The sequence below is a fragment of the Neophocaena asiaeorientalis genome, unplaced genomic scaffold (genome assembly GCF_003031525.2).
Source record: "Neophocaena asiaeorientalis asiaeorientalis breed wild unplaced genomic scaffold, Neophocaena_asiaeorientalis_V1.1 scaffold107, whole genome shotgun sequence".
Classification (NCBI taxonomy): domain Eukaryota; kingdom Metazoa; phylum Chordata; class Mammalia; order Artiodactyla; family Phocoenidae; genus Neophocaena; species Neophocaena asiaeorientalis.
This window is the reverse complement of record NW_020173110.1, coordinates 534,948-546,203: the sequence shown is the minus strand read 5'-3', so window position 1 is coordinate 546,203 and position 11,256 is coordinate 534,948. Positions and strand designations below refer to the sequence as shown.

The following is an 11,256-nucleotide window of genomic DNA, read 5'->3' as shown; positions in this document are numbered from 1 at the left end:
GACTAGGAAATTTCTACATTCTTCACAAATAATGCTGCAAAAAGAGAATAATGTGAATGCAAGAAGAGGATAGGGGTTATTCTTTCAGGGTGATTGAGTTGAGTTTTCAGGCTTTAATAGCTAAATCAACTGGGGTACCAGGAACGGCTTGTGAAAGAGATTGCTGATATTTGCAAATATATATTGTGTGTGTATGTGTATGTGTATTGCTGTTTAGCTACTGTTTATGTATTCCATGTATATTCATACATATACTCTTTTTTTTCTTTATTTTTGGCTGTGTTGGATCTTCGTTGCTGCACGCGGGCTCTCTCTAGTTGCAGCAAGCGGGGGCTACTCTTCGTTGTGTTGAATGGGCTTCTCATTGCAGTGGCTTCTCTTGTTGCAGAGCACAGGCTCTAGGCGCACGGGCTTCAGTAGTTGTGGCACGCGGTCTCAGCAGTTGTGGCTCACGGGCTCTAGAGCACAGGCTCAGTAGTTGTGGCGCATGGGCTTAGTTGCTCCGCGGCATGTGGGATCTTCCCGGACCAGGGCTCGAACCCCTGTCCCCTGCATTGGCTGGTGGATTCTTAACCACCAGGGAAGCCCCATACTACTCTTTTAAGTATATTCATATTGCTGTGTTAGGTATATATTTTGCTTTTTAAAGTTTTTTTTTTTCTTCAGGTATCAGGTAATAATGTGCCCAACTCCAGGAGCTGAATCATAGTCAATACAAACCAACTGTGGTAATCCCATTCCTATTTGCCAATGACTGATTGAGGGATAGAAGGGGTGACCCAATTCTGGTCAACGAGACATAAAGAGAAATTGGCTGTTTCTATGGGTGAAGGAGAGAGAAACTAGTTCTAGACATTATTTGAGCCCTGAATCAAGCCAGCTTTGAAGCCAGAGACTTTGACTTCTGTTATAAGCATCAATAAAAATAATTTTCCTTTTTGCTCATGCCAGTTGGGTTTTTTCTTTCCTTTTCTCTTTCTTCTCTTCCCTTCCCTCCTTCCTCCTTCCTTTCTTTTTATCCTCTTGGCCATACATTTAATAAATGTAAAGCTGTAATTTAAATTCAGAACTCTGCCGGGAATCCCCTGGCGGTCCAGTGGTTAGGACTCTTGTGCTTTCACTGCCGATGGCCCAGTTCGATCCCTAGTCGAGGAAGTAAGATCCCACAGGCCTGGCGGCGCGGCCATCAATCAATCAATCAATCAATTCAGAACTGCCTTCAGAGTCAGTTCTCTCACAGGGGTCTGAAAGCATTACATTCCTCTTTTTTCCACCACCTGCTTCTCCTCCAGTGTTCTCCATTTCAGTTAATGGCATCAGCATTCACCAGTCTCTAGTGTGAGAAACTTCTTTAACTTTGACTCCTTTATGTTCCAAATCTACGTATGTCATCAATTTAGTCAGTCCTGCCATCAGAATACCTTTCAGATCTATCCTTTCAATTCTCACTCCTGTTATACTATTCTTTAGACCTTTACTATCTAGAATCTGGCTCTGAGCCCTGGATAGTAAGTAGATCACTATACTCTTTCCTATTGAAACTTGCTAGAACCTCACAATCTTTTTCAACACATTGAACAGGCAGACCTTATCTATCCATTAGGCTGGGACATCCTATGAAATCCATTTGCCACAGGAGGCCTTTGGATCGGTGTTTCCATCCAACTATCCCTCTTCTACTAGTTAACTTTTAAAATACACCACCCCCACCCTTGAAAACATTGCTCCAGAATAAATTTCAAACGTATGTAACATTTTACTCAAGTACTATTTATTCAGCACCCAGTATAGGCCAAGGCACCCAGTAAATGCATAGAGGTGAACAACTCATTCAAGACTGGTCATACCACACCATTGTCTTCATCTTACATAACATTGTCTCACACATTCCATATTTAATAAGAAAAAAAAAAAGACTATTTGCTAAACCTACAATTCACTTTGAAATCTGTTTATCCCATTGTTGCCCAGAGAAGAGTTTAAGTATGAATTTAGGTATTCTTTTACAGAACACATTATGAGACTTGAATTCATTCATGTTGATATAGTACTTAAATGATTTTGCCTTCGTTTGATGTATTTAACCTCATAACCAGCAATGAAATAAGTAGGGTTAGCTTATCTTGGCTCTAAAGATCTCTGTAGTGTTTCTGCCCATCTCTCCTCAACTTCATTTGCTGCTGGGAATAAGTTACCTTTGTACAGAATTTGAGGTTTACAAATGCTTTCTTACACATAATCCCATGTTAATTTTGTACCTCACACCAACTGCAGGATATATGTAAGGTTTAACAAGTAATAGTAAACCTGGTTTCCAAATCCATGCTTTCTGAATCAAAGTCTTATGCTCTTTACCTTCACAATTTCTTGCTTCCCTTTCTTCTCATCTCTCTTCTAGTCGTATCACTGTCTACCTCCCTTAGCACTTTGATATTCACTACTGTCTCTTTTTTGCCATGTTTTCTTCTCTTCACATTACCCTTATTTTCAGATTCTCCTCAGATTACCATATTGTCATTTAAACGTTATTACACAGGCAATACATGTTGCTCATTTCTGAGAAAATAGAAATTGCAGAATAGTGTGCTGAAAATATTAAACTTCTTTACCCACAGATTACCACCATTAACATGTCGGTGTATATAATTCCAGTTCTGTTTTATCTGTGTGTATATATTTAACAAACAGAGACACTGTATTTTGTAGTCAGGCTTTTTCCCTTTAACACATTGTGCACATGGCCCTGTGATTAAAATGATTAACATTTTTAGTAAATATGTGCTATCAATTCCATTGGGTGAATATGCCATTTAAATTTTTTGTTGTTTATTTTTTACTTGCAGTGCTGGTGGGGTTAGACTTTTATCACTATCACTGCTTGTAAAAAAAAAAACAAATTCCTTTATTTCAATTTATTCAAGCCTTCAGCTTTTCTTAAGTTCTTTCCATCAGTGATCAGTCTCCAATTCTTTTTGATTTCTGGGTTGGTAACAGTTCTTGGCAACAGAATCCTAGACTTCTGAGTGCTCAATATCAAGAAGTTACTAATATAGAGAAAAAACTTTTAGGCGTGGGACTCTGTTACATTATGGCTATTTTCTTTATAATAAAAACACACAGATTGTGTGAAGTAAAGTTCCTACATTATTAGTAGCGATATATTTACTGTACTTTTTTCAATGCAAAATTCAAACTATATATACTGAAAATAAGGAATGATTAAGCTTTAAATAACGTAGTGCTCTTCTTTGGCCTTTGAAATTTATATATTTCAATATATCCAACAATCAATCAATGCAAATTTACTAGGCACATTTGCAATGCAACAAGGGCAGTGGTAAAAATTAATAAAATTTAGAATCTGTAACTATTGTTTCAATAATGAATATCACAAAGGTGAAGCAAAATTTAATAATGATTTCAGAGTTAAAACTGAAGTCACAAGAATCTAAGCCAGGTGTTGGCAAACTATGCCAGAGGCCTGAGCCAAGAATTTATTTACATTTTTAAAGGGCTGTAAAAAAACAAAAACAAAAACGACTATGTCAGAATCTGTGGCTTACAAAGCCAAAAATATTTATTTCCTGGTCCTTTACAGAAAATGTTTGCCAATTTTGGACCTAAATTATAGGAACATAATAAAATACATTTAGAAGAAAAGGAATTTTAAAAGTATGTATTTAATTATAAAACAGTGTATATAAACAGAAAAGGTAGCCACATCTTTACTCTCCTTTCAGATTAGCTTCAAACTTTTTTTTTTTCTTTTTTCCTCAGAAATTGCAGATAATACAAAGAATCACAATTTAAAAAGTAGCCAAATATTAATACATTAGAAAATTAGTCAGTGACACAGAAGTGAAAAAGAATGAAGGTAGTTCACAATGGTAATAAAGTGATCTTAGAGTAAACTACAACATAGAATCACAGAATTTTAGAGCAAAATGGAACCTTAAAAATCATCTAGTCCAGTGCTCACATTTTAGAGATGAGAAAATTGAGACCTAAATCTGGCAAGTGACTTGCCCAAGGTCACAGAGTGAATTTTCTGTAAAGCTAGAACTATAACCCAGGTCTATTGTTAGGTCAATAGAGATAGGTCAATATTGTATCAAGTATAACAAGTGAAAATGATAGGTCAATATCAGAATACATATTTTCCCCATTTTAACAAATACGGAGATGGAAAAATAGGACACCTCTCACACATCTACAGAAATAAATCCTTTTATTTTATAACATTCCTTTTCATTTTTAAGATGCATACAGTACTTGTTGCCCAAGAATTCTGAGAAAAGCTATAGAAGACCTGGCACTATATTTGAGAATTACACAACTGGGCAGCAAAATAACACCTTTATAAATGTCAGGACATATAGAAATAAAATTTAGTGTTTGCACATAAAAATAGGGAAATTACATTCAACACGTTTTCTTAAACGTGCATTTAAAATATTTAAATGTTTTCTAAAACTTTGGTCGTCATGCTTTATTATAACTTGTTAAATTTCACAATTATATAGATGATTAAACCCAAATGGTAAGCAAATATATCACATTAACACAGCAGCAAAAGCAAGCTAATACTGCACAATCATATTAGCAGACTGATTTCAGAAATACATGTTTTTTCACAAATAGCACACAAAACTTAGTTTGTGATAACATAGTTCAGTGACTTTTCTTCCACTTCATAAAATAAGGCTGAGTAATGAGACATAGCAAAACATGATTACATAATAAAAAGTATATTTTTAATTAAAAGTCTAATTGTACATATAGGGCAACAAATTTCAGTTTCTATAAAATAGTGCAAATGAGCAGGACTTTTCTCAAAAATATTAAAATTGGATTCATTCCACATGCCTCAGATTTCATGAATATTAGATTAGATTATTTTAGATTTTTGTGTGATGGGTGCAAATGATAGGGTTGATAAAGGACAGATGTGTACTCACAGGCTGCAAATAAAAATAGCTATTGACTTAATTTACGGGATGAGAAGTGCAGGCACTGAAAATCTAACTTTAAAAAACTTCCATTTGTCATCATGTAAACAGTTTTGTTCATCATATTTCATCAAAAATTCGTAATTCATTTCAAATTGTCATATCAAGCAATTCTTCTAAACTCTTTTTTATATGTGATGGTTGAGATGCAGCCTGATTTAACAGATTCTGACCCATCTGTGTAAAAAGTGCTTTTGATAATTTAGCTGTGGCTGTGCGTATATTTCCTCCAGCTCCAGGCAGCGAGCCACTATTTGTCATGTTCCCTAAGAGGTGCCATAAAACAACCAACACTTTCTGTTCTGTGGCATGGGGCTTCCTTTGATAAAGTTCCGTAACAATATCTGAAACACAAAAATATGGTAAACAGTGAGGTTAAAAAACAAACAAATTTGAGTTCTGAGAATTAAAAAGCATATAAAATAAACGAAGCTTCTTCCCTATGCCATTTGCCCTGAAATGTTTGGTATCTTAAAAAAAAGTAAAGTCAGGGGCTAAAAAAAAAAAAAAAAAAAAAAAAAAGTAAAGTCAGAAACTTTGCTCCCAAAGATTGGGATCTTCAAGTATTAGAAATCTATATATGACAGGCAAAAGTAGTAAAGACAGAAACCAAACCAAAAATTCATCACAATGTTTTCCAAATGTAGTTAAATCAAGACATATACAGTTTTAACTCATGGACCTTTTATTAAATACATAATTTGAAATAGTAGTTTTCCATCTGTACCAATATTTGATTTTAATGTCTTTTTATTTATCCTGTTTATTTCTACTAACAAGAAGACTAAACACTTACTGGGGAAAAGAGGAATAAAATTCTTTTGAAGAAAATTTTTGGGTAAAAGTCTTAAAAGGTCCTCTTTCGGATCATTATACAATTTATTTCTACTTCTTGGATAATGATATTGAGTTTAGTAGCTATCCTAAAATTGAATTGAAATGTCCATCAGTTTATCCTTAGTCAATAAATTATTTCTTTAGAAATAACAATTTAAAAATATTTACCAGCAAGCTTTTCGGTCATATCCTGTTTTGCCTTTCCATTTAAAAACTGGGCTTTTGTGCAAAATGGCTGTAGAAGTAAGTAATTATCTAAACAAAAAGAATAACACAGAGACACATGTTTAAAGAGTTACAAGATCTTATTTATTTTCCATTACATAGCATTGAAAGGAAAAAAATCCATGCAAGTGAATGCAAATGTGTTAGAAAGATTTAATTTACATAGTTAAACGCTTTTTAAAATTCTCTATAAAACCTTAACAGAGTAATATTCTTACAGCAAATGAGAAATAAAAATAGCTCACAGAATATTAAAGGAGCTGTCATATGGTATAAAAAAGAAAAAGAACTGCCTATCTCCTAGGCATCTTATTCCAAATGATAGTACATAGGCTTATCAAAAAAAAAAAAAGAATTGAAATTTTGGGGATAGTTTTTACCTTTACTGATTTTTTTCAAATCTCTAATTTCATTGTTTCACAGGAAGTTGCAAAGACAGTACAGAGAGGTCTTGTGTACTTTCACCCAAATGTTACATCTTACATGATTATAGTACACATCAAAACAAGGAATCTGACATTGGTACAATATGTGTATATAATTCTAAGTCATTTTATCGCATGTATAGATTTGTGAAACTATCAGTACAATTAAGATACAGAACTATTCTATCACCCCAAAGATCTACAGTCACATCTAGCCACTCCTCCTAAACTGCCCTTAAACCCTGATAACCACTAATTTGTTATCCATCTCTGCAAATTTGTCATTTTCAGAGTTATACACATGGAATCCTATAGCATGTGACCTTTTGGCACTGGCTTTTTTTCACTCAGCATAATGACCTTGAGATCCATCCAAACTGTTTCATGTATCAATAATTCATTCCTTTTTATTGCTAACTAATATTTTATGGTATGGATGTTATCAGTTTCTTTCACCATTAACACACTGAATTATATCTAGTTTTTCGCTATTACAAACAAAGCTGCTATGAACAATCATGTGCAGGTTTTTCCATGGACATAGGATTTCATTTCTCTGGGATAAAGGCCTAAAACACAACTGATGAGTAAGTGCATCCTTAGTTTTTTAAGAAACAGCCAAACAATTTCCTAGAGTGGCTATGCCATTTTATTTACATTCTCACCACCAACGTAAGAGATCCAGTTTCTTTGCAACCTTGTTAGCATTTGGTGTTGTCACTATTTTTAATTTTAGCTGTTCTAATACTTGCTGTGGACTGAATGTTTGCATCCCCGCCCAAATTTATATGTTGAAACCCAATCCCCAGTGTGATGGTGTTTGGAGGTGGGGCTTTTGGGAGGTAATAAGGTCATGAAGGTGGCATCCTCATGAATGGAATTAGTGCCTTTATAAAAGAGACCCCAAAGAGCTCCCTTGCCCCTTCCACCATGTGAGGACACAGCCAGAAGATGGCTATTTATAAACCAGGAAGAGGGCCCTCACTCAACACCAAATCTGCTGGTGCCTTGATCTTGGACTTCCCAGGCTCCAGAACTGTGAGAAATAAGTGTTTGTTGTTTTTAAGCCACCCAGGCTGTGGTAGTTTGTTTTAACTACCCCAACAGACTAATGTAATGATTACTTGTGTAATGATTATGGTCTTAATTTGTATTTGCATTTCCCTAATGACTGGGGATGTTAAACATCTTTTCATGTGTTTATTTGCCATCCATATAAGTGTTTCTTCACATCTTTTGCCCATCTTCTAATTAGATTTTTTTTAATGTTGAGTTTTAAGACTTCTTTATTTATTATTTATTAATTTATTTATTTATCGGCCAGGCCGTACCGTACAGCTTGCAGGATCTTAGTTCCCCGACCAGGGATCGAACCCAGGTCCCTTACAGTGGAAGCCCGGAGTCCTAGCTACTGGACCGCCAGGGAATTCCCAAGAGTTTTTTATATATTCTAGATATGCGTATTTATCAGATATGTGGTTTGCAAATATTTCCTCCGAATCTACAGTTTGTCTGGGAGGATAACTGGGATGATGACATAGAGGATGACTTGTCCAATTAGTTACGAGCTACACTATAGAAATATGGTTCTAAGATGGAGACCTCATAGCATCCAGAACAAGTATGAAGCAACCTAAACTTGAATTGTTTACTAACTTCTAGGACAGAGAGCCCAGGATGGGACACTTTAAAAATATGTTTATTTCATTATCTGCCTGGATATATTTTTGTTTTTGTAACACAAAAATAAATATTTTCATGTAAAAAAAATAAGGTCTTTTGCAAAGTAAATGTTTTACATTTTGATGAAGTCCAATTTATAGACTTTTTTTGGATCATACTTTTTTCTTTTTTTTTCACCAAGCACAGGTCCTAAGGAGTTTCTCATGTGTTCTGAAAGTCTTACAGTTAAATTTTACATTTAAATCTGTGATCCATTTTGAGTTAATTTTGTATCAGATATGAAGTTGAGGTAGAAAATAAGAATTGAAAAAGTCAAAAAGAAGGGAAGAGAAAGTCAATTTAATGGGATGGTATTTAATCACTAAAAATAATTAAAACTGCTATGGAGAAAATAAAAAAAATTCTGTCACAACATGAATTGACAAAAATGTAACAGCTAGGTTTTCAGCATTAAAAAAATTTGTAGAATCAGAAAATACGAAAGTAAAGCCAAAATAATTTGAATGCCAAAGTAAGATCTCTTACCTACATGCTGACTCAGTGCCTGAACAACATTTGTGGCAGCAGCATAGATGCCTGGATTCTTGGAATTCAGATTGTTATCTACTATTGCTGGGATGAGCATGTTGATTATAGGAGATAAGTTGTCTCTAAGCAAAGGAATCATTTTGTGCATTGTTTCTAGAGCCACCAGGTTTACTTTACTATTGGAATCATGAAGTCGAGATTTAAAAGCATCAAAGATCTGGAAGTAAATTGGTAAATTATTTAAAGTGAAATAATGTTGATATCTATTATATTTAAATTCCTTATGACATTTCATAGTATTCATCCTACTAAAGGAGAAATGTACTATTTAAAAACACACACACATCTTACTTAACTTGAACTTAGATAATAGGAACTTTATAAAAATGTTGATGCTAAATCTAAGTGTCCAATCTTCTTATAGCAAAAAGAGAAGGCTTCAAACACCACCTAAAAAGACATCCTACTAAATTAAGGTTGAGAAATTTGGTTCAGTACACAGATAACTGATTTACTATAAATGTGATAAAAATGCTGTTTTCTGAAATGTACAGGTTTAGCTAACTTTAAGAACTTAAGAAAAGTTTCTATTCTTATCTCTATTTGTAACAGAAGTAGACATGTCCGTTTTACTACAGAGATTTAATCTAGTTTCAGTTTAGGTTTCTCATGAGAATTTTAGATGCAATTTCAGAGTTAAGTTTTTATTATTACCTCTTAACCTGAGTACTTAAACAATTGTTCCTTGCTCTTTTAATTCTTAGCTTTCATAACTTCAAGATATAATAAAGTGAATGCTAAGCAATTCTTTACCTGTATCAGGTGAGGGAAGAGCTATTCTGTGAAACCAAGACTATTAACTAATAATTCCTGATATAATAGATATAGATATATGAAAATTACTCAACAGATATCAGAAAATGTAACTTTCTGATTCCCATGACATGGTAACAAGGTACTTTTCTTCCGAAAATTAAGAGACACGACCACTAGAATAGAGTTGTTATAGTATGTTTGCCAAGTTTAATGAACCTAATACAAATTTAAAATGGAATTTAATGAATAAATTACTAATGGGATTAACTGAACTAAACTCTGATGAAGCATAAGTAATCTATACTCTGGTACCACTAACATTTATTAATTTACTACTGTCTCCCTTTCTATTGCTTCTTGTCTTCCTAAACAAATTATAAAATATAAATATATATTTATAAATATATATTAACATAATATATAAAAATTAGCATACGCAGATTTCTAACCTACATATGAAAACTTTTATTAACTATTCCTTAGTAATATCAACTCTCTTAAATGCCCTGGTTTTTAAAATATTTATTGATTCACTCAGCAATTTTTTTTTTTTTGGGGTCATACCTCATGGCTTGTGGGGATCTCAGTTCCCCGACTAGGGACTGAACTCAGGCCATGGCAGTGAAAGCCCGGAATAATGACCATTAGGCCAACAAGGAACTCCCTCACTCAACATACATTTACTGAATGCCAGGTTCTAAGAGCTCTGAGAATACAGAGCTTTCAAGGAGTTACCATCTAGTGGGACGAGTCAAACAAATAAACCTATTTTCTTACCTTTTTCCTTAATTACTTTCAATTGTTCTAGAATGCTTTTAACATTGCAAAACCTAAGCAGTGCATTCTTTTCACTAAGTTTAACACTTTACAGTAATATATATATATAATATTAAGAAATAGGGCAATTTTTTATGCTAATGAACTTTATTAACCACAGATTGAAAATGAAAATTAATTTTGACAGTCCTTACCTTCACAATGTTTCCAACAACAAGCTCTTGATTGTTTTCAGTATCTGATAAAAGCTGCTTAATCCCATTAATACGATCACGAAAGTCTTTTGCATTTAATAAACCTGTTATGACTTTAATGTACTCAGCACTTTCTAAGGAATTGCGGGGAACTGATTTTCTGGTGATTTCACGAATTTCAGTTACCTCTCTAAAGTGAAAGAAAGGTAAAACACAAACACAATGAATAATTCTCATCATGTATTCATTTTTGAAAAATTCAAAAAACGACTTAACCCATAGCCACGATACCTGTGTTGGGGGTCCCTAATATCTCCCCTGGGTTTGGTGATTTTCTGGGAGAACTCAGGATTCAGCATGTAGCTTTACTCATGGTTAAGATTTATTACAGCAGAAGGATATAAAGCAAAATCAGCGAAGGGAAAAGGTGCATGGGGTAAAAGTCTGAAGGAAACTAGATGGAAACTTCCAAGAGTCCTTTCCCTGTGGAGTCACACAGTATAAACTTAATTCTTCCAGCAACAAACTGTGACAACACATATGAAATGTTTTCTACCAAAGAAGCTTATTAGAGGCTCTGTGCCCAGGATTTTTATGGGTAGTTGGTCATGGGTGGTCCTCTGCCTTGGACATACCAAAATTCCAGACTCCCAGAAGGAAAGCAGGTCTTCAGCTTTAACCATACTGTTTGCCTAAATAATACAGGCACAGTAAATTACTCTTATCAAGTTAAAAAATGGGGGGGGGGGGGGGGGAACCCTC

At 34.2% G+C, this 11,256-nt stretch overlaps 1 protein-coding gene across 1 annotated transcript in view; it reads right to left on the bottom strand.

The window, feature by feature from the left end:
* Positions 1 to 4,211: 4,211 nt before the first annotated feature.
* The window catches only part of TOGARAM1 (TOG array regulator of axonemal microtubules 1), an 85,331-nt gene continuing 78,286 nt past the window's right edge, over positions 4,212 to 11,256 (bottom strand). Inside the window, 4 exon segments of the mRNA XM_024743436.1 lie at positions 4,212 to 5,353; positions 6,015 to 6,101; positions 8,705 to 8,924; positions 10,495 to 10,684. Of these exon segments, the coding sequence (XP_024599204.1) occupies positions 5,070 to 5,353; positions 6,015 to 6,101; positions 8,705 to 8,924; positions 10,495 to 10,684 (781 nt within the window). The 3' untranslated portion in view covers positions 4,212 to 5,069.